The sequence below is a fragment of the Podarcis raffonei genome, chromosome 12, assembly GCF_027172205.1.
Source record: "Podarcis raffonei isolate rPodRaf1 chromosome 12, rPodRaf1.pri, whole genome shotgun sequence".
Classification (NCBI taxonomy): domain Eukaryota; kingdom Metazoa; phylum Chordata; class Lepidosauria; order Squamata; family Lacertidae; genus Podarcis; species Podarcis raffonei.
In genome coordinates, this window is record NC_070613.1 from 31,860,273 (window position 1) to 31,885,247 (window position 24,975).

The 24,975-nt window shown below is 39.6% G+C and overlaps 1 protein-coding gene across 6 annotated transcripts in view; it reads right to left on the reverse strand.

Moving 5' to 3' along the window:
- The window catches only part of DGKB (diacylglycerol kinase beta), a 274,841-nt gene that overhangs the window by 125,304 nt on the left and 124,562 nt on the right, over positions 1–24,975 (reverse strand). For all 6 annotated transcript variants that reach the window (XM_053409631.1, XM_053409632.1, XM_053409633.1 and 3 more), the window contains one exon: positions 16,344–16,504. In XM_053409631.1, coding sequence (XP_053265606.1) covers positions 16,344–16,504 — 161 coding nt within the window. The remainder of the gene's footprint in view (positions 1–16,343; positions 16,505–24,975) is intronic.

Consider the following 24,975-nt stretch of genomic DNA (forward strand, 5'->3'; position numbering starts at 1 on the left):
CTAGCTCTGCATGCTTTCTTCCTTCTGTTTCCTGACTCCTGGAATAATGGGGATCTAAGCAGTGTAAGAAGGGGATAATTCTAAGAATGAGAATGAAGCACTGCATTGTCACCTGAGCCCTGATGAGGAATATCCACCTTGGCTGATCAAAAACATGTGCTTCAGGGACTTCTATGGCTACCTCTAGGGAGGATATCCCTCAAGGCTCCAGACATCAGCAACAGTCTACAGATGCAACAGCCAGATCACCAAAGGAGAAGGACTACAGAGGCCAAGTGAGACATAACCTGGCTTCCCTTGGGAGGTTACACTCTTACCTCCCAAGAACATCAGTGAACGGATAGCTACTCCATTGCTTGCTTCTTCCACTTCATTCTTATCTCCTTTTGTATCATTTGATAATGAACCTTTGAGCTGGGACTGTCTTATCTTCAGCATATGTACAATACTGTTACATAAGTTGGACACCACCCACAATCTTTTCCAAGTCATGGTAAGATTCCAGGAGCTCACGCAGGGTCTGTGTTCCTTTGAGAAGCCAGACATGGCTGTTGTAGCTTTAAGAAATATGATTCATTCACATATTTACACCTGAATTTAAATGGAGGGACTCTAGATCTCAAGAGGATCTTGTTCCTCACAGCACCAAGCTGCCTTCATTCAGCCTGCCCACAAAGGATCTGCCCTTTTTTCTCAGCTATCCTAAGCCTCATGACAAAGGTCCCAAACTCTTCCTGTGACATCATGCTCAGTTACTCCAGCAACCTTCCAAATCTCCTGCCTCTGTTCACAGCTCAGGGCAGAGGGGGAAGAACTTTCTTGCATTGCCAATGGCCTTCAATGGTCCTGTATTGTTTCTCAATGGCTCTAGCTTGGGCCAGGTCATTTTGAATATGCTAGCCCAGGAATACATCTGCAGCTGGTATTTTCCCTTCATATCCCAAATAATCAAAATCCTACAATTTATTAATTTCCAGTGTTTAGGAGGGTCCCCTCTCAAAACCTATAATGATACTTAGAAGACTTTAGCTACACAAGATGCGGAGTAACACCCCTCTCTCTTTCTCTCTACCTTGAATAATGATCATTGGCAGGTTGTCAGAGAAAGAATGCCAATTCAGATGTAATGCCAAAGCTATAAACATACAGTGGTACCTCTGGTTACGTACTTAATTCGTTCCGGAGGTCCGTTCTTAACCTGAAACTGTTCTTAACCTGAAGCACCACTTTAGCTAATGGGGCCTCCTGCTGCTGCTGCCGCCCCGCCGATTTCTGTTCTCATCCTGAAGCAACGTTCTTAACCTGAGGTACTACTTCTGGGTTAGCGGAGTCTGTAACTGAAGCGTACGTAACCTGAAGTGTTTGTAACCCAAGGCACCACTGTAATGGTACACAAGTCTCAGGTTCCCAGCCTCCCCCTACATAGTTACATTTCTAAACTTATTTCTGGGTTTTCGGCAAGCCACAGTTTAGTCAAATCACAGCTTGTCCTATTCAGAGAAAATAGCAAACTATTGTTTGCCAAGAACTCATAAATATGTTGAGAAACCACAAGAAGAGGAGGCAGTGCATGAGCCAGAAGTTTGAGCACATCACATTATGCACTTCACATTAAACTATGGTGTGGCATTACACAAACTGGTGCTTACTCAGAAACATGGGCCTCTCAGCAATGGTGTTACGGCAGCAACACAAATATCTGTCCCCTTTGTGCCCATTGCTAAGGTCTGATATATTTAGCAATCACATTAGTTTGTAGTGCCCTGTCAATCACTGCTGGTCAGGTTGCATTTGGTGATGCCTATGTAACTTAACTGAACAAAATTTAAGAAATGTGTGACATACAGGTTATATCATGTTTAGAAATTTACAACTTAATTCTGAACCATTGCACTGATACATATGCCTACATGGGTCCCACACAGATGACCATGATACCCAAGTAGTAAAACATTTTACCAAATACCTGCTGCAGATATGGTGGAGGAAAGTGCAGTTATCATCCAAATACATGCCATCTTTCAGCACAATAAGCCTTAAAATTTTGATCTTTATAAGCTTGGGCCTGGTATGCCATTTAAGTTTCACAGGGTGATATCCAACCGAGTCATACTAAAAGACTAAAAGTAGACTAATTAAAATAAATGGAAGTCCATTTATTTCAATGGGTCTACTTGAAGCATGACTAGTGTTGAATATCATCCACTCTGTATGCACATGATTATAAATTTGTATATCCCATAAGAGAAATCAGGCACATATTGATTTACTATACGAATAGGATATTGTAGCTTGATGAAGCACATGAAAAGGAATATGTACACAATAAGCATCTTATTTTTGCAAGAGTAGGCATGCTTCTGTTTAGCATTAGACTACTCTATGAGTCTGCATACTGTGCTCAAAGAAATGCATTATATGCATTTTGGAAATCACCTTGGTTATATGATACCCAGAACCTTTTTCATCTCAGAGTTCAACCCGGCAATCTAATGGTTAATTAAGGACCTTCTGCATCTGCTTAAGGTCTAGTTAGTATTTGATAGCAAATCTCCTGAATGGCATAAAATGACATGTATTTTAACAGGTACAGCTAATGACAGCATATTAATATTAAATAAGGCCTGGTGATTAAGACAGTCTGCACTTTATTATCCTACTACACATGCCAAAATGGTTTGAACATATTTTTTGCAATATATTTAATGAAAAGTACATTTTCTCTCACCTATAATCAAGTATAGATCACAGTAAAATTCTTAGAAAGGTCCTTAAAAAAAAAACAAAAAAACAACCTGCAGTAGTTCATTGTAATTTTGCTCCCTAAGCTCTACAAGTACATCTGGCTAAAACTGAACAAAAGAGTGATCGAGAACCAACATCTGTTTTCAATGTAAGATAAAGCTGTTTACACGAACACTTAAATCACAATTCATTTCTGAAACATTTAACAGATATTTTCCAGTAATATCCAGGATATTTATCAGAAAATTGCTTCTGTTTATTAATGTTTTTGGATCCTGAACACAATCTTGACCACTTTGATACAGGAATGTTTCTCTAGCAACGGATGTAGCAGCCTCTGTGGTGCTGTGCTTTGCTGAAACAGAGCAATTACCGTCTGTAAAAATCAACAGTATCCAAATTGCTGAATGAGACAGGGCTTACATTAAAGATTCTGTACATAAAAAGGCTAACAAATGAAATGGTCATATGACAAAGAGCCAAGATGACATAATATTATCAAGAAATAGTGCAGTCATAATTTTAAACCCACAGATGGTCTTTGAACACAGAACGTACATCTATAGAATCCCAGGGCTGAAAGGGATTGCCAAGATTATGAGCTGTATCTTCCACACACTATGAGGAATGACTACACTTAAACTACACAGACGTTCATGGACTAAGGCCCACTCCCACAATAAATCTGTTAGTCTTTAAGGTGCCGGGAGACTCCATTGTTCTGGTTACAAAAAAAGGGGGGGGAGAACAGTCAGCTATCTTTCTGGAAGTTATATAGACATTGTTCCGCTGTGTAAGAACACTCTAAAGACTGTAAATATGTGTCAGACTATAGAATCACAGAACTGGAAGGAACCTCAAAGGCCTAGTCCAACCCCTGGTAGATTAAAGAAATCCACTATTACAGCATCCTTGAGAGGTAGCCATCCAGCCTCTTAAAAATGACTTAAAAATGGAGGCAAATCCACCACTTTGAGATCACCCGTTTCACTGTTGTACAGCTCTTTCTAATGTTTAGTTCAAGCCCATTTTCCTGTAATTTGAGCCTATTAGTTGTTGTCCTATCCTGTGTGTGTGTGTGTGTGTGTGTGTGTGCGCGCGCGCACGCATTAGGAAGATTATTAGAATAATGTAGATACTTCCAATGCCAGACTGCCCTCTCCCATGGGTTTATAACAGTGGTGTCAGGTGTACCCCTGTACATCTGGTGGCCCATGAAAAGCAGAACTTGGGACATTGGGCAAGGGAGGTGACAATGGACAGCAGCAATGCCCACATTAATATTGCTTGAACTGGGCGCTGACAGCAATAACAAAGGGTCACAGTAACAGTAGATAAAAACATTCTCTCTCACACACACCCCCCCACACCCCCGCCAGCTTTTTAATATATATTTTTTTCTATTTTTAAACATGTTGTCGTGTTTTATTTGGGTAATTTTGTCTTGTATTTTTGTAAATCACTCTGGAAGCTCTGCTGGCATGTGCAATATTAATATTTTAAACAAAATTAATATTAAAAACAGAAATAACAGGAAAGAAGGAAGCAAGAAACCATGATACTTCTAAGAGCAACAGCCTCAGAAGAAGTCTCAATGGAGGCATGTTTTGACACAAAATCACTTTGGTGCTCACAGTTAAATTACTGCGTTTTTCACACCAATTAAAAATTACATTATCTCACAGATTTATAATTTCCAATTTGAAAATACATACAAATTATTGTTTTTGCTATCTCAGACGTGACACTGAATTTGGTTTCTGTCAAACCATAAATCACTTGAGATGGTACACAGTGAAATGATTTGGGGGGAAAGCTCAAAGCTTCCAGGTCAATTTGTTTATTAATTATAAAAACAATGCCTGCTAAATGTATCAAAGACTTCTATAATCTGGAAGGTAGATTTGCTACCATGTCACATTAAGGTAGTGTTCTTCAACCCCCTTCAAAAAACCATGCATAAAATATATTATAGAGCATTATACTGAATGACTTACTTTAGACGTATTGTTCTGAATGTACTTTATGCAGTGTCATTTAACCTGACTTTCAGCATAAGCTGAAGTAGGAATTATCAAGGAGCCATCTTGTGTTACCAAGCAGCTCAGTTCAGTCAACCTTCTGCATGTGCCCAATAATTACGATGAACAACCTACAAAGGCATTGCTATCTTTACCTCCCTCATGTTGACTTTTTCACTGGATGTCTCTTGCTAGCAGAATCTCAATTTAGAGGAGTCCAGAACGGTCTAGGCACCAAAGAATTCATGCCTAGCTGCTCCTGGAACCTTGGCATGCAGCTGTGACCGAGCATCCTCGGGTTATGGTGGAACTCGGGGAATCATCTTTTCTATTAGCATTTCATTTCTTCCCTTTCTATCTCCTCCATCTCACTGTCCTCATGAGATCTGAACCCTAGTCATGTGCCTTCAAGAAACTCCTCTGGTATGTGGAGGCCACCACTGCTGCCCTGTCGGATCCCTAGTGCTCCTCCCTGCTCCCTCCACACCCTGCCCCCCACCGCTCTATCCCCATCATAGAAATGAACTAAGTGCAAGCTATTGGTTCAGTCAATGTGGTTTTGTGTACAAAGGTTGTGTACCATCTAGCATTTATAACAATTCACCTTGCTATTCTGCAACACCACATGAGGTGCTTCAAGCCATGGAGCCTTTCATTATTCACTGACCACAATTTTGGCAATGAAAATATTATTATTATTTAGCCCAAAGTGAGACACAGTTGTCTTTTGATCATTCCTCCAAGTAATTAAGTGTGTACAAACACAGTGCAATAGCCCACGTGGATTACAAACTCTAGATTGTGGAGTACAACTTCTAGATTAAAGATCCCCCAAATCTGTGGTTCTCTGGGTACATTTATAACTTACAGATTCATGAACACTTATGAACAGGAATGAAAACAATCCTTAGGATTTTCTCAATTTTTGTTGGGTATGAGAGAATTTGTATGTCTGCTGGATAGCAGTACCTGACCTTTCTTTTAATACTTTGAATTGTCCAAGAGTCAAATTCCACTTACAAGTCACAGCATTGGCCAATCTTGCTAAAGCAATCTTATTGCTTGAGTTCCACACATGTTAAAAACAATGCCAACAAATTTCTAACAAGCAGCTCCAAAGAACTGTAATTTATCTATTTGTAAAAGCCACATTTTGGTTGATAAATTATGAAAAATACAAGAACATTTTTAAAAAATCATATTGGTTTCATAGTGCTGCCTGCCAACATTTACTGTTGCATAATTGTTTCTTCGAAAATAATACTTCAAGGAGACTAAAATGTAAGAAAAAGAAGAAGGGGGGGAAGAACCATATGATATTTAATGTATGTGTCCTACCCATCTTTTTCTGTTGGCTTCATCTCCTAAGGTTCTAAAACGTAACCCAACAGAGTGTTTAAAAGCAACCTATGTCATTAAATCAGTTTCTTTTAAGAGACAGCTGTGAAACTTGATTTGTGTTCAACAAATATCGTTTGCCATGTGGATAGCTGCCTAAGAAGGAGCTAGAATAGGGTACTTAATTAAAGCCATATGTCCCCACCAGTTATGTGCCATCTATGAAAGTAGCTACTCTCCAACAACTTACATATAAAGTAGCAGCTAAACCTTTATTTGGGGAAGGAACAAGTTAGTGGAACCACTGCTAGAAATGTTATCATCTAAGTCAGATACTAGGGTGTCCAGGTATGAAGAGGAAATATATCATTTGGGAATGTTGTGGCTGGTACAGTAAGTACTGGACCACCACAGCAAATTCTTACAGGGTTCACAAATCTGGCAGGTGCAAGCCAAAGACTGAAGTCATGAATTGTACCATGTATGCAAGCCTTCAGAGAGCAATCCAAGGAACCTGAACAGGCAGGCTACAGTGTTTGAACGCTCCCCTCTGCCATGACTTGGAGGGGCATGCTGTGGATATATTCTTTACTGCAAATTCCTGAGATGCTTCAGAGTTTTGGCAAGCCAAAGTCATCATCGTTCCACCACAGCCTTTATATGATTTATTCAGGTTCCGTCCTAATTTTAATGAATATACAAAGAGCATTCTTGCATGGAGAAAAAGGAAAGTTGAATACTGTATAGTCATTTCTATTTAGTACGCATAAATTCCTCAAACATGTCAGATTGTGGTACCCTTTTTCTGATGTACCAAACAGGAAGAAATAGCTCAGGCATTTGAAACTTTTCCACATGGAGAAGACCACTGAATGCAGCCACACCAAAGAAATTCACATTTGACCCAGTTCATCGATGAATAAAGGCACACCCCCTTTGCTGGCAATTCATGCAAGCGTGGCAGGCCATTGTCTAGTTTTGCATTCATGTGAACTGTCAGCAAAAAAGTGTCTGAATAGACCTAGCAGAGTGAGTGTGACCTGGAACCATATCCACACCTAGGAGTGGTATTAATTCAATTCAGAACCGATTCAGTCTAGTTTGTACAACTTGAAGTACATTAGTAGTTAAAATTATAACTTAATGCATCTTAACTATTTTAAACAAATTTGAAAATCAATGTATGATTGTTAGCCCTGCCATAGGTGTTTAATTTAAATCAGTACCGCTGATTTGTAGAAACCCATATGGGCATAGGTGTGAGCAAAACTGAGGGCAAGAAAGAGAAAGGGGAATAATTGAACTAAATGAAGAAGGAACAAGGAGGAATGACAGGAGGTCTTCTTGGTAACTAAATACTGTTTGCTTTAGTTTCATACAGAACTAATCACTAGAGGCCTGCTGCTTAAGGGTTGAGATGCCATCCTTATGCAAGGAGTTATGCAAGAACATAAATGAATTGTGAGCATGAATGTCTTTTATTGGTTTAGCCTGGTAACCCATTACTAAAGTATTTACAATTGTATATCTGCCTGAGATTCTGTCATGATCCTACTGGAACAGCAGCATAGTGTCACATAGAGAGTTTTGGTTTTGTGTCAGTTCTACAATCTTGGTTTAACATTTTCTCCTCATCATAGCAGACTTGCAGCCTGGGCATCCCCACCCCCCACCCCAAAATGCCCCCTATTTCTTTCTTCCATACTTGGACCCTACTGAAGTGTGGAACCAACTAATTTTACTGGGCAACTCTCACTCGCAACTCAATTTTCTGATTACATGTTGATGTGCCCATGCACTCACTAATGACAAAAATGTAGATGTCCTTGAGGAGTGAGACTCATAAGGTTAGGAAAATCAGAAAGAAGGTTGGGCTCTTATCCCCATCAGATAATTATTCCCAAAGAGAGAGAAAACCTGGCGCAAAGGCACCAAAGCAGATCTTAAAAACCAGGTGGGACTATATGGAATAGGTGAAAAACTACCAGATCTGAAGCTTACTTCTAAACAAGAGTGAGATTTGCAATGGGGGAAATACAACATGAAGCTAATTGGCTTCAATCAACTTTTTTTCTTAGCATGCAAAAAATCACTGGAACAAACCCCTGGTCAAGGGAAGAGAAAGAGAGAATATTCACTAGAAATTGCATTTTGCAAACAAGATGAATTCTTTTGAAAGAATGAATGGAAAACAATGTTTTTTCATCATATTTTTAAAAACTGTCCTCTGTACATGGGGCAAAAACGCATCTTCTTTTTGTTTCTGTATATAATCAAGTCAAGATTGACTTGTATGGATTTGCTTATTCTTGCCATGCATCAAATCACTGATATTTTTTCCAAGAAAGCATGCTTATTATTATTATATTTCTCTAAGATGCCAGGTGGTAGTACTTGTAACCACTTGCTGTGGGAGTGAGAAATGGTTTATTTTTATTATTCATTATTGCAGTACTTCTTTTCCTTTTAAAGGAACAGCAACTTATCTCAAGGTAAATCAGAGGGTCGAATTAAGACTTCAAAAGCAAACATGAAGCTGCTTCGAAGAAAACAAAACAAAACCCCCAATAGCCCACTCCATAATATCTAGTAGAATTTAATTTCTGTTGTGACACGTAATGTTCTGAACTGACAACATATTGTCAACAATCTACACTCCATTATAGAAAATGATACTCCCCCTCAAATGCCTTAGGTGATGGGCAGACAACCCCTAAACCCCCAAAAAGCTACTCACCTGCATCAGCGATAGAAACCCTGGAACCAGATTTGGCAACAAATCCAGATGCCAATTCTGCCCCCACATTTACTCAGACAGAACTTTGCTGCCTCCACTGCAACTGTAAAGAGAAGTTCAGCAGAGTTGTTTTGGGTTCACCAGAAGCATTGGATGGACCTCTGGAGCACTTGATGGCATGTTGTGAGCAGTTTGCGCAGCGCTTTGATGATAAATTTGCTCAGCTCCATCGTGCCTTAGATACCACTACTGTTGCAACTCCAGCTGAGGGAGCCAGTGCAGTGCTTTCCCATACTCTGTGCAGCCAATTTCAGATTATGTGGCCTGATCATGCAGACAGGGCTTTGCAATGATGAGGCCAGCTTGTTACTCTCTTGCCCATCCTGGCTGGTGAAAGTGGTTGATGGAACAGATCCAGGGATGTGATGAATGCAGCATTATGGAAATGACTGGTGCCTGCTGCCCTTAAACAGGAGGTAGTATGCCCTCTCCTGAAGAAGTCCATGCTGGATATTACAGTTTATATCATAAACCATACGATATGCAGGAGTTCCTATAGGATATGAATAACCTGTATCCATTTCAATCTGGTTCATACAGAGTTTGGGGCATGAATCAACCTTGATTACCCTTATGGATGACATGTATAAAGAGGGGGACAGGCAGAGTGCGATTTTCAGACCCAAGTGTCCCTATTTTCCAGGGACAGTCCCAGATTTAAAGAAGCCATCCTGATTTCTGATTTGATCCCATAATGCCCCGTTTTTCCTTAGGACATCCCTATTTTCACCACAGAAATGTTGGAGGGTATGGTAGGACATCCCTATTTTGATCTGAGAAATGTTGGAGGGTATGGACTTTTGATACCATTGATGATGATATACTCTTGGGCTGGTTCTGTGGGATTGGCACTGCAGGGCAATGTTTTACAGTGGTTCTGCTCCTACCTACAGGGTTGTGTTCAGAGAGCAGCACTGGAGAACTGTGTTTAGGCTCCATGGTCCTTGCACTATGCTGTAGCACAGGGAACCATCTTGTCTCCAATGCTGTTTAACATTTGTATGAAGTCACTACATGCAGTCATTTGGAGTTTGGGGCAAAGTGTGATCCATATGCGGATGACACACAGCTCTATTTCTCCATAATTTCTGAGCCAGGATGGGCTGGACTAGGAGCAGTGGCGGACTGAATAAGGGCCAGTAAACTGAGCTTGAACCCAGGGAAAACAGAGGCACTGTGGGTTGGTGGTTAACATGTCTGGGAGAGCAGTTTCCTCATAGTGAGATCTCACATGCCTGTGGTACACTGATGAATACCACAACCATGTTGGTGGTGCCAATCACGTGTTGTTGCTTTTCACATCCAGATATTGCCTCCTCTCCCAGAATGCAAATCAGTAAAGGTGCAAAGATAACTTTATTTTATCACTCTGTATTATTCAGTTAACTCCCGGATAGGATTTTGTCTTCAGAGATTTTGAAATCACTTGGCCTGGGTTGAAAATGTACTGTATATAACCACACTATCGAACACTATACATTTAACACTGGCAGCAATTATTAATACCTGGTGTGGTAAGTATCTTTTCCCAGGGAATCTGTCTGGATGATGGATTAAGTTACATTGTTAAATTCAGCTTCAAACATTATCTCATACAATTAGCCAGACATAATTAGGCGTTAAAGTGAGAGGGTATAATAGTCAATCATGATCTTGTTAATCTTGTGGCCTGTGCTGATTCCCATAAGGTGAAGGCCAAAATGGACTACAGCATTTTTATTTGACTAGTATTTATGAATTCATGTATCATTATCTAAATATTACCTTTGATTGAGATCTCATTAAAGGTCTCTCTGTCTCATATCAAAATGTCAATAACCCTCCTAAGATAGGAAATGTCATTGACTAAGCCTGTACTTATTAATCTAATAACTTCAAAAATGATCACAGTTGCCTTTCAGAAAACAATTTCTTCTCATTAGACCCCCATTGTCAAGTTTCTGGTTTTTTCCCTCTCTTAAAAAATTAGCACCCATTCTTCAAAGGTAGATAATGAGAGGAGAATGTAAATAGTTGGTTCCATAATAAAATATGAACAATAAAAAGAAAATGAGGATCAACAGCTGGGTTGTTTCTTACTCCAGAATAGAAATGGTTGGGCTTAGTGGGTAAGTGTTTCCTTTTGGACAGACATGTATTCAACAGTTACTGCTGAAGTTCATAAATGGATAATCTAAAATACCAAGCTAAGATACAAGGATTCACATGTGCTCCCACACTCACCCAGAGCTCTTAAGCAAATTCCCATCAATGGAAGAAGTATGTCCTTTCCTACATTCAGGGAAAACAACGATGCCTTGGTATTGCACTATCATAATGGACCAGATGTACACATGGGATGATCTTCATTCATTCTTTTTATCTTCCTTACAAATACCTGGCTTTGTATATTAGACTGACACAACAACCATATTTTTAATTTGTGTCAGGTACTATGACATGGTTGTATCCTGATCAATTGAAACCAGCATCAAATATTGATGGCACATTTTCCCAATATATGTATATTGTCCCAAGGGGAGAAAATACCTCAAACTGACAATAAGAAAAATCTCTGGAATCACAAATTCACGACAAAATAAAGAAATACCCATGTTCATTTAATTGCCATCTTGGCTTTAAAATACCTCCATGGTCAGAGCCACTATGCTGTGGTACCAGTTGCTGAGGACCAATAGGATGCTGCCCTATGCTGGATTTTGGTCTGATCCAGAATAGGGCTCTACTACCATCTTCTTGCAGTCCATGGGACTCTCAAGAGTCTCCTCCAACACCATAACTCAAAAGCATCAATTCTTCGGCGATCAGCCTTCTTTATGGTCCAGCTCTCACTTCCATACATCACTACTGGGAAAACCACAGCTTTAACTATACGGTTGTTGTTTGGGGCTGATCGCCAAAGAATTGATGCTTTTGAATTATGGTGCTGGAGGAGACTCTTGAGAGTCCCATGGACTGCAAGAAGATCAAACACATCCATTCTTAAGGAAATCAGCCCTGAGTGCTCACTGGAAGGACAGATCGTGAAACTGAGGCTCCAATACTTTGGCCACCTCATGAGAAGAGAAGACTCCCTGGAAAAGACCCTGATGTTGGGAAAGATGGAGGGCACAAGGAGAAGGGGACAACAGAGGGTGAGATGGTTGGACAGTGTGCTCAAAGCTACCAGCATGAGTTTGACCAAACTGCGGGAGGCAGTGGAAGACAGGAGTGCCTGGCGTGCTCTGGTCCATGGAGTCACGAAGAGTCGGACACGACTACACGACTAAACAACAACAACAACAGCTTGTGTTATGCTCTTACAACAGGAATACAACATCTGACATGGGGAGCTGTAGAATTCATTATTTATACTTTGCCTATCACTACATTATGCGCCAAATAAAACATACCATCAAAAGTTATAAGCAATCAAAAACAAAGTGAAACAGAATGCAGACATTCTGGAATTAACCTATATTGTCCAATATTTAAGCAGAAAATCCTTAACAAGACATTCATGGGAGGAAATACTTCACACTGTTATACTTCAGTGACTGTTAGAAATAATATTATCAATATGAGAATGTATCACAGTTATGGTGGATTATTATTAATACAGCACCATGATGAACTGTTAATCATTACTTAGTGAATTACAAATCTCAGATAGAGAAAATAATGCCATAAATAATTAACAGTATAGACGGACTAACATAACTATAAGCTAATTATACACCACCTAGCTGACAGTTACATTCATCCGAGCTTTTAGGTCTCTGTATAATTCTGAATTTGCAGTTGAACATTTGCTTTTCTTCATGTAGCTTCAGTATTTTCTCTCCACCCCCCCCCTTCTCATATAAAATGCAGAGGTACTCCAAAGCGGTATTCTGTAGTGCTGTTTTAATAAAATATTCAACTGCTTAGATCTTGTTTCTATGATCTATGCAGAATGCAAAGAAGAGCATAGGGTTGACCCCAGGGCTCTCTAAGTCAACAAGCTCAGGAGAGCTCTAAAAATGTGGCTGATTACATTCTGAAGGAAAGCCCATATGCAAAAACAAAACCACAGGAGTATTTGAAAGGAGCGAAACCTTGATGGACCACAGCACTAACACTGGAAATAAGCCTCTGTTTGCTGTTTTAATGTTAAACGTTTGCATGGCTATGGCTGGAGATAAGACTCTGCCTGCTGCCTGCTTCCAGACAGGGTTCTCTCCCTGCTCTACCTGGAGATGCTTGGGGTTGAACCTTTGGCCTTCTGCACACAAAGAAGATGCTCTACCACTGACTCTCTAGCCATCTCGGGCTTAGAAGAATACCTTGGTCTATGTTATTGAAAACCACTAGAGAACCAGGAGAATCAGCAAGGTAGGGCTCCTACTATTCATTTCTCAGTCCATGGCAGCTTCCATTCCAAAACCCGGCCGAAAACCAGACTGGAGTGGCTCTAAATAATCAGTTTCGGACAGAAAAGCCTGAAGATGAGATGCAATCATGTGCGCTGACACTTCAGATTCTACCCTTACTTTACATTTCAGCTTGGGAGTCATTTAGCTGACAGAGAATATTTAAATGTGTGAAATAAACAAAATTATCAAGGACTGGCTTCTATCATAGTTTGTTTTTCAGTGAGGACTGAAAACTTGGTGATTACAACAGGGTTTGGGGACATAGGCCTGCAAATGTATGTTAAGCGGTTTTTGTTGCTTTTATTAAGTTTAGACTTCCAATACATTTTTCAATGCTTTTAAGTGTTGCAGATGCAAATTTTGTTATAATTTATATATTATTATTAGTCCCTTTGATTGAATTCTGATGTTCAAAGCAGGATATAAGTATTTTAAACAAGTACATAAAAAAGGTTGAAATATAATTTTTAATTATATTTTAGATATAGGCTGATATTTTTAAAAAAAGGACTAGGTGTACTAAAAGGTTTCCTCTTCCTTGCCTTGTATTTCTTGTTTTTTTTCTTCTGGGTATCACTTTGATTTACTGCCATCATGTTTAGATGAGCATCAATTACAAGTCTGCATTGCCATCTTAGTGTCAGAAACACCAGTGTTATTTGCTTGTAGTACATGTGGGTGATGGTAATAAATCCTCATCTAATATAAGATTAAGTTATGATCCTAAGTTGTTGTAGCTCAGATTCTTTTCCCATTCTGGAAGAATATATTAAAGTTATGGAATGAAACATGAGGCTAAAAACTTAAGAGGATTGTGAAAGGGAGCTAGACCCATAACAACGCCAAATTTATGATTATGTGAACTAAGCAGTCATTTTTTTTTTTTCCTATTGGCAGAATAAGAGGCTCTTAGTGACTGGCTATAGTTGAAGGATATTAAATCATGACCATGCAAATTTCTATTTGATAGTGCATTTGGATGGTAATATATTAGGTGTTGTAAAAGTACACTTGTCTTTGCCATAGACCTTTGCTACCATATGATAATAACTTTTAAGAGAATACATACAAGTTTCTATTCATCAGCAACAATGAATGAATTTTGTCTCAATATGGTAGACTAGGGTTTTTTTTTAAAAAATAATAATGTTAAGACTTAAGGCATGCTTCTCTAAGAATCCAGAGAACATTTCTTGTTAACTCTAGTTTTTCTCACTGAATTGCTTCTATGGTTGGTTAATCTTGATTTATAAGCTGTTCTGCCACCGTATTATCTAACCTATGTTCATACATGATCTGAAATAGAGCGTCTCTTCACGTGGGGTTGGGTTGCTGCCTCCCCTCCACACAAATAGACAAGTACAGTGGTACCTCAGGTTAAGTACTTAATTCGTTCTGGAGGTCCATTCTTAACCTGAAACTGTTCTTAACCTGAAGCACCACTTTAGATACTTGGGCCTCCTGCTGTAGCCTGGCCGCCGGAGCACGATTTCTGTTCTCATCCTGAAGCAAAGTTCTTAACCTGAAGCACTATTTTTGGGTTAGTGGAGTCTGTAACCTGAAGCGTATGTAACCTGAAGCATATGTAACCCAAGGTACCACTGTAATTGCAGATGCCCGTTTGTATGTATGGGAAACTGCTCCCCGCCTTTTGACGAGTTGGGTCACCACATTCTGCACCAGCTAAACTTTTTAAGGTCAGCCCCAAACTGACTTTTGTAATTAATTGTTACAAGGCATGGCAATAGTCACTAGCTTAAGTGGCTTGGAGAAAGGATTTGAAGGGTTGCAGAGAATAAGTTAGTTTTCACAGGCTGTGCACCTCTGGTTACGAAACTGCTAGGAACAAACAACAGGGAGCTGGTGTAACTAGTGCACTCTGGGTTGAGTACTGGATAGATTAGCAAGATAATATAAATGCAAAATACAAATGCAAAATAATGAATAAGTAGTATAGCTCTATGAATAGCTGAGAATCACATAGCAATCATTTCGTCCCAAACGGAAGTGGTTCTGTGTTAAATGTTTTCTGTATTCTTCCACTCATCAATATAATTCTAACAAAATATCTGGCCACCTCCTTTCCCCGCATCCTCCCTCTAGTTATGGTAGGAAGCTGCTTTTCATGCAGACAGCTCATTGATCAATCTACTTTAGCACCGTTGACTCCAGTGGTCAGCACACTTCCCCCTGCCCCATAGACCACTTGAAATTTGCTGAGGGTCCTGCCAAACCACTTCATTATTTTTCTGCCAGTTGTCGCAATTGTAATGCATGGCGCTAGGAGCTGCATGATTTTTAATTGCAATTTTACAGGGATGCTGTGGAACATCTGAAGGAATCTTGTGGACCATGGGTGGTCTGTGTGCACCACCATTTGGGAAGCCCAGTCTATGCTGACTGTCAGAAGCAACTCTTCAAGGTTTCAAACAGTTCTATCTGGGGTTGAACCCCGAGACCGTCTACATGCAAAGTATGAGCTCCACCACGAAGTCATGGCCCTCCCTCGGTGCTAACACTATTTATTTGGTTTCTGTGTCATCCAGAAGATCAGTAATGGATTCAGGGAAACAATAAATAGATTGCACCTTTTTTTCATCAAGTAACGTATGGAAGCAAGCCTAATTCTGTCCATTAAAACAAAAGAATATATTTAAGAAACCTTTTTCAGCAGTGTGCCTTTGAAAGTCTGAATATTTACCAACATGACAGTTAAGAGGTGTTAATGAATGATTCATAGTTTATATTTGTATAGGCACCACTAATTTAGAGCTACAGCTCTTCATATGAGCCATTAGGAACTGTGTGATTATATTGCCCATACATGAACAGGTGGAAGAGCTTGAGAAAATAATTCTATTTTGACTATGTAAATAAATTTATGCAAATTGTTTCATTTATGTATTCCTTTTTCTAGACAAAACTGTATATAAAATAAATTATCTGTGCTCAGCCATCCCTCACTCTGAGCATCAATTCTGAACAGTTACTTAGAACAGCAAAAACAAAACACAACAAAAACCACAGAAGAATAAGCACAATTCTTACCACTCCAATGGAAAAGTAATTATTGATGATGCTGTAAGGCACTGGGTCTCCCTTTTCATCTTTATCATTAGGTATGACTTCAAATTTCCACCTGTCGAGCAAGATCTCTGTACTGTTCTCAATATCTTTTAGGATCTTCAGAAGATTCTCACCTTCATATCCTGCAAAAACGCATACATGTCGTCTTTTAAACAGGACTGCCTTTGCCGTGCTCATTTTATTTCCTCACACAAGTTTAAGCACTGCAATCTCACCATGCAGCATTTCACAAGAGAAAAAATGCATTTAAATTGTGGAAACCCGGGTCAGTTTTAGCATAATATGGAAGTTTCTTCAGCCCTGCAGGGCTGATACCATGCCTGAGCTACCATTTCCTTACAGAACTGATGCCAACGTCCACTGTCACTTGGTCACGTAAGTCCAACTCTTGTAGTGATGGAGCCGCCAGCCACTCTTTCCTCCTCACAACCTTACCTGTGGCATTATAATGGCCTGGGATCCAAGCGCTGCCTGCTTCCCAATTTGTATTGTATTATTTTATGGACCGTGGCTTGCCGTTGTTTTATTGATTATAGTTTAGAAATTATTTATTGTAACTGTTGAGTGGATTTCTGCTTAACTTTTATATGTTATTATTATTTAATACTATTCTGATGATTGTTGAATGTTACTTTTTGATGTAGGTTGCCTATTTTAAAGTTATGTTTTATTATCACATTTTTGTATTGCATTAGATTGTTGTAAGATGTTCATTTTTTGTTTCTTCAGCTTGTAAACCGCCTTGAGTATTGTAAGATAGAAAGACGGGATACAAATTAAAAATGATAACATAAAACATAGCACATGACAGCCACCCAGCATGGTTTAGAGACAGTGGCTCCTAGTCTCCTTGACTATTACAGTACCAGACAGCCATGGTGTGTGTGGGGTGTGTGGCTGTGGGTGTAGAAGTGACAGCAGCTGCTGAAAGCTATAACAAAGGGTGGCAGCAAAGTAAGCCAGAGCAGTTGCTATCAGCAACACTATACAAAAACCCAACTCAAACCTGGTGATGGCTTTGCTCCAGGCCAAGGAACTACAAAAACTTACTTACTTATTCAAACCTTTATTAGGCATTATACAAATAAAACGATAAAAGAGAAAGTAACATATAAAAGCCTTGAGATATATACAGAAAGGCAGCAGTTGGCTACATACATATATATATATATACATATAAAATCAGTGGTTTTCCTTGCTAACCCGCTCCTTGGAGGGCTACTACCAAAAACTCGGCTACCCCCGCCGTTACCCTTTGGTCAACGTCGGATAGGCAGAATCCCACACATTCACCTTGTTGGGGCTCCAGACCACCCAAAAGAGGGGACAGCACGCGTTGACGGAGCGTACTGTACAATGGGCACTGGAAGAGAATGTGCTCTACCGTGTCCGGGACATTCATAAAACATCTGCAGAATCTCTTGTTTCTGGGGATGTTTTGATATCTTCCCCTGACAAATGCTGAGGGAAAAACATTCAAACGGGCCAGCATAAAGGCCCTACGTTGGGCTGGAATTATTAATTTGGTGACGTAATTGGCTCTGCTATCTAAGATATTTAAATCATAGAATATGGGCGAACAAATTTTGTTTACAGCTGCCATAATATTTTGCCTCTCGACATCCTTTAGTCTAGTTAGGATATTATGGAAAATGTATTGCTCATTAGAATTGTACAGGGGCTCCAGCTCGATGCCTAAAGATTCAATCTTTTTTTCGAGGTACTGGTACCATCTTGATTTGTAGGAGTCTTTGAGCAAATCAGCGAGCAGACTTGATGGAGGGCAGCGAAAATGGCAGCGTAACCAGTACTTTATTGAGGTGGACCAGGCCCAGTATTCCATTGTGTGTATGCCTATTTCTGCACACATTGTTTCATATTTGATCACAGTTGGGAGTCCAAGAATACGTCTCAGAAAGCTGGAGTGAATCTTTTTTAGATCACTATTATATGCTTGGACCCATAGCGGGATTCCATAGAATATCTGGGATTGCACTTTTGTTTGGAATATCTGATTGGCCGCAGGAATAAATTGATTGCCTTTCTGATAATAAAAACGGGCAACAGCTGATGAGGTGCACTTTGCCTGTTTTATGGCATTTGTGCGATGATTTGCCCACCCTAAATTGCTCTGGAAGAACTACAAAAACAACTTCAGCTTTCCACCAAACAAATGCAAAATAGCTCACCCTGCTTTCACGGAGCCTAAATTAACAATAACTTACCATTTCTATTTATTGCCTTTATATGTGACTTTTTGTCAAGGTGCCCAATAACATAGTTGAGAACAGTCTAGTTCATCCCGTCATTGGATATACAAGCAGACTATTTCTTTCTTAAAGCACTGAAAGGGATTGGGGGCTTTCTACATCCTACATATCATCTCCTGCATGTCACATGGAAAAACACTTTAAAAAAAATAGAGTGGGTTTCTGATATGGTACTGAGGTGTACGATTAGAGGAGGTGAGAGGGAATCAGAGAGCCAGCGTGGTGTAGTGGTTAAGAGCGGTAGACTCGTAATCTGGTGAACCGGGTTCGCATCTCCGCTCCTCCACATGCAGCTGCTGGGTGACCTTGGGCCAGTCACACTTCTCTGAAGTCTCTCAGCCCCACTCACCTCACAGAGTGTTTGTTGTGGGGGAGGAAGGGAAAGGAGAATGTTAGCTGCTTTGAGACTCCTTCGGGTAGTGATAAAGCGGGATATCAAATCCAAACTCTTCTTCAAATAAAGGCTCGGGAGTATGTTTATGGGTAGTTTCACCCTTCTGCACATTCCCCAGAACTGCCTAAAACCCTTTGAAGCAGTCTCATGGGCTCAGCATGGAGGTAAGGTGTTGCTACACACCATCTTCCCCGGAGCCCATAACATTTTATTCTTCTCTGTGGCTGCTCCCATATTGTGTAATTCCTTCCTGAGAGAGGTTAGATTTGTTATCTTTCTTCTAGCAGGCTAAGTCTTTCCTGCTAAGTCCTTCCAATGACAGGCCTTTGGAAGCCAACATGGAGGCAGAGCTGATCACTGTGTTGCTGTCTTGGTAAATTGCATTTCAACAGCTGGTTTTAAACACGATGCAATGTGTTTTCATTATTGGTTTTTTTTAGTCAAGTTTGTTTTTACTGTTTTTATAATTGCTATTTTCAGATGTAAGCTACCTTAATTCCCAACTTGGGAGAAAGGCAGGCTATAAATATATTAAATAAATTGCCTTTATTAGTTGTAGCTAGCTTTCAAAAGCAGCGAATGCACGCCACTGTTAAACAGAAACATCTTATTTAATAAGATCAGAGAAAGCTGAGAAGTCTAACCTGAGGAAAATCTTTCCATAAAGATTTTATTGTGTCAGTAATCACGCTACTTAAAAGTCCTTCATCAGTTGAGAATTGTTAGAAAATGTTTGGCTGCAACTATGTGATAGCCATCATATGTCTATAGTGTTTGAAAGGTTGCCTTTTTCTTTTTTCTTTTACTATGTGGGCACAAAACAGTACTGTTTTATTCTGTCAACCGCCCTGAGAGGATGAAGGTGGCATATAAATCTAATAAATAATATAAAATAAATAAAACAAAAAATACTGTGTCAATTATCTTCCCTACAAATGCGCACCACACACATGCTTGTTTGATAAACAGGAGAGGGGGCTCAATCCTTTTAAAAGATAATGAGATCTTATCGTCTCACTATAAAAGCTAATAAATTAGTACTGCCAAGCAATGCATTCAGTAGCAATGAAGTTGATTCTGTAAAATTGTTACAGGTTATTTGTTTAATAATTCATAATCCATGCCAGGAGTTTGCACCATTGAGAAGGGAAAATTACTCACCAGCAAACAAATTTGTTGGCCTCCCTTCTGTTCTCCAATCCTATGGAAAAGTTTCAGGAGGGGAAATAAAATCAGTGTTGTGGCATCAGCTACCAGGGAAAAGGAGGCAAAGAATAGTGAAAAAAAGAGAACTTGAGGGCTTATTTTTTCCCCTTCTAGTTTAAACAGACGGCATTCTAAGTGGTTAAGTGCGAGTCAAGAGTGGACAGTCCATAAAGAAAGAGGAAACAGAGTTCAGTGATGGAGGTCCAAGAAGAGGGACGGTGACAAAACGAATCACCATTGTGCAGACTTGCATTGTTAGGCCCACCCCTACTTTCTCCTATTCTGCAGAACATTCCAGACAATCAGAGGAAGCGGAAAGAAGCTCCATAAGGAAGGAGTCTACCATACTTATCGCAAAGTATTGGAAGACACAAGACCTACCCACCCTGGAAGAATGGCAGATGAAGGTGATGGACTATATGGAATTGGCAGAAATGACCGGCAGAATCAGAGACCAGGGAGAAGAGTCGGTGGAAGAAGACTGGAAGAAATTTAAAGACTATTTACAGAAATATTGTAAAATTAATGAATGTTAGAATGATGTTGGATTAAAAGTTATGTGGTTTTTAGCTATAATGCTATAAGGAGTATGAAAAAATGGACTATTAATAAGCAAAAATCTAATGTTACATTATTTTAAGATTAAAGATTAGGATAAGCAAAGAGGGGAAGGATTTGCTGAACTGACAAATTAAACTGGAATACAAAAAGGGAGGTTGGAGGAGGTCCGGGAATTAAGTAAATGAAAGAATGTAATGGAAAGATGGAACTGTTTTTTATTTGTATTTTTCTTTTTTCTTTTTTCATTTTGTAAAACTTCAATAAATATTTTATAATAAAAAAAAAAAGGAAGGAGTCTACCAGTTAGGCAGCTTATGGAGCACACTGATAAATGTTTTCTCCTCCTGCTGGCATATCCACCTGTCTGGCAGAGCAGCTTGGTCCGCATACCAGATTTCACATAAAGCCTGGAAACATAGTCATTGCATGAAGTGGCTATGCATATATACAGGCAGATGATCTCCTCTTTGGATAAGGAAGGATTAAGGTTTTCAGCGGCTTCTAGCCACGATGGCTATTGTCAGGGGACCGCCATCGGAACAGGGAAGGGAAGCAAAGGGGCAGTTGGGTTACAGGGAACCTCTGAAAATCTTGTGAAGCAGTTCCTCTTCCTGTGGTGGGGAAAGCCGCGCCTCTAGTGGGGAAGAGGGGAAGGGACCAGAGGATGCTGCTGGGAGCCTCAACACCCGGCCAGGAGGGAAGAATGCCTCTTCTGTTACTCACCCTGCGCAGAGGTTTAAAACGCAAAGAAGGAAGGAAAAGGCTGGGGGTGACTAAGCTCATATGTTGGGGGAGGACCTGGAAACGACCACTTCCGGATTCTGCTAGTGATTGAGGCAGACATGAACTTGTGGTTCTGCACTGTAAATAGTTTTTGCACCAAAATAAAACTGTAAAAGACAGGTCGGAGTCCTGACTGGTTACTCACGAGCAACCACCATTGCCATCTGACAGCTATGTTCTCCCTGCACTGATCAAGGCAGGATGCCTCTCAATACCAGTTGCTTGGAATGGCATGTGCAAAGAGGGCTGTTGCATTCAGATCCTGCTTGTAGGCTTTCCACAGGCATCTGACTGGCCACACTGAGAACAGAATGCTGCACTAGATGGGCTTGATGAAGTAGGGTTCTTCTTACATTCCCAAAAAGTCCATTCAAGATGAAATATTTACAGTTTGGATTACAATGGACTTCTGTAAATAAGAGATTAAGAAACACGAGTGGCACGTGTGAGCTTTCATCACTCACACATAGAAGGATGTTTATAGCTGATATAGAAATTAAATATTCTTTTTACATGCAGAGAACACCTGTCGAGATAAGCGATGCTTTAGATGAGGTTGGGTGGATAATTTTGAAGTCATACCAAAGTCCCAGAAAGGTTAGCTTTCATAATTTTGAGTTAGTTTGCCTGTGGAGGAAAAAAAAACCAGAGGGCTACACCTATGGGACTTTCAGGTTAACTGTTAACTCAATATACAAGAGCTCTTTGCTGGTGTTGTAGTGAGTTTCAGAAAGAAAGAAAGAAAGAAAGAAAGAAAGAAAGAAAGAAATAAATAAATAAAATGTGGATCAACTACATAGACAGGCAATGATCCTAATTAAGACAGAAATCTAGTAATATTTAAGGCCGATTGCAATCGGTGAGACAAGATTATTTTGACTAATGTACCAATGCTTTTTGAATGGCTTAACACAACCAGCTTTTCTTGGATTGGGACCAAAAGTTTACATAGCCTACATTTCCAAAAGGAAAACCATTAAAGAAAAGGTATTTAAGACAGCAACATGAAAGGCATAGCTAAAATCTAATCCAACTCTAAGGATAATGCTAGGACCTCTGATGAAAACTCCAGTTATTATTATTTTTAAATAATAATACTACACATTTTCTGAATAATTTGATTATACTACAATAGTTTGTGATTAAGCCTTCCATGCAAACCAGCAGATTTGTTATTATCTGAAAAGAATTCTTCCTTGAGATATTCACATAATTTCCTAGAACACGATCTATAATATTACACGAGTAAAACAGCAAGATGTGGAAGAAAGTGATTTGGAACAAGACAGACCAAGAAGAATCATTCAGGCTCTGAGGTATGTGTTCAAGACCAGCTGAAGACAACCAAGAGAGAAATATATTTTTCCCATTCAAACTGGATATATTCGTGATCAAAAAGAGTTACCACGAAATTGGATAAAAGTTGTTGGGGGCTTTTTTGCATTGCAGCAAAGAGTCTCAACACCAATACTAGTGAAGCTGGAAAAAGACCAAAATATTTGTGCATAGGCAGGCAGGATCACAGTGAGCACAAAGTTCATGGTGTGAAAATGTGAAAGCTAACCAAGAGTGTCAAAAAGCTACAACCAAACAAAGCTAGTGCGAGGGACTTTGAAGCCCTGGACAAAGGAACCAGAGGAAGAGGAAACAGTCCAAATATAAAAGATACCATTTAGTTAAAGCTATGAACTCGCAGTGGAAGAGTGAAGGAGAACAAACAAAAAGCTGAAGACTTTTTGGAAGTTGGCACCGAGGACATAGTTAGAGAAAGAGATGTGTGTGAAATAATTTTCATTTATTGATGACTGTATTTTCATCCTCCTCATTTGTTTAGGAAGCTCAGAGCAGCTTTCATGAATCTTCCACGCAGGAACTGATCATATTCTCACCGGCTTAACTTCAGCAATGTAAGAGTGTCAGGTACTACCTTTGTAATACTAGACACCAAGTTTCAAATGTAAGGGATCTAGAAGAGTCTTCTGGAGACTGAAATGTAGACAAGCATAATTAAGGCCATTTACAGACTGCTTTGATACCTTAAAGTGGTATAACTTACATAATCACAAGGCCTCCTGTTTCCTTGGCAATATCTTTCTCATGGCATCTTGTGTAAGTTTCTACTGTCCTCCCCTTTATACAGTGCTGGATCTACAAAAAAATGTGTGGGTTTTATTTATTCTTTGCCTCCAGGAATCCTGGTAGATAGCACCAGAAGACTGATTGTCTGAAATCTACTGCAGGATGAGAAAAGAAGGAAAGAACTAAAAAACAAACAAACATCCAATATATTAGCATTGCATGATTTGAGACTTGGTTTTTAACATCCCTGAACAAAAATAGCACTAAACTTTGGATCATTTTTTCAGGAAGGCCAGGAGCAAAGAAACAAGCATTTGTTTCTAGATTATGGGGGGGGGAATGCTTTTATATTATGTACAATCCTGCTTTAAAAGGTAAAAATAATTGCTATTTAGAAATTTCATGATTACAAACTCATAGAAATTGCTAACTTCTTGTTAGCCCTGTGAAGGTTTGGAGTCGCCAGCTCAATCCCTGACCTCTGCATATTCATCCAAACTTCCGTACAGAGCCTGTACAAAAGACTGGATGAATATACAGAGACAGAACCAAAAGCCTTGGTCCACCAGTTCATTCTCCCTAATATGTTATCAGCACAGGTTGCACTGACATCACTACAGAATAATATCACTCATGCCTCTGCCATTCTGATTTTATGGGTTTGTCTTACATGCAGTAGTGTTAAGTGCTGACATGCAGCAGTGAAACCAAGTGAGATCTTGTGCTCAGAAAGTGGGGCAAAGTCAGGTTACTTTTGTTCCAGTTCTCGGGGACACTCCACTCTCAAACTTCTAACAATGGCTGCAGAAGAAGATGCAAGGCACTTCTTGGCTTTATGTTAAAAGAATGGAGAAATTGGCTTGGTTTGGTAACTGACTGCCACTTTCTGGACCACTACATGAAGTGAAAGATAAGTTATCTTTTGAAATATATCTTTTCCAAATAGCTCAATGCAACTTTGCAACCAAAAAAAATGCTCACGCAAAAGCAATGTTGTGCCCCAAATAATTCATTGAAAACCATGTACCAAAAAATGCATTACATTAGAGAAAGATGATCTTTAAAAGCATGCATATTAGGCAAAATAGCAAACCAAAAGGAACATACAGTGGGCTAAATTCACAGAAAAATACTCGTGAACTTTCATGTGGAGCTTTTTAGTTAACAAAAAAATCAAACTGATGTGGAAAAAGGGAGGACTGAACTTGAGACTGAAAAGTGAGAGAAACCAAAATTGACAGATCTGTTCAGTCCTAGCTTTCCCTACTCCTCCTACCAGAGTAGGGCAATGTTCATTGGC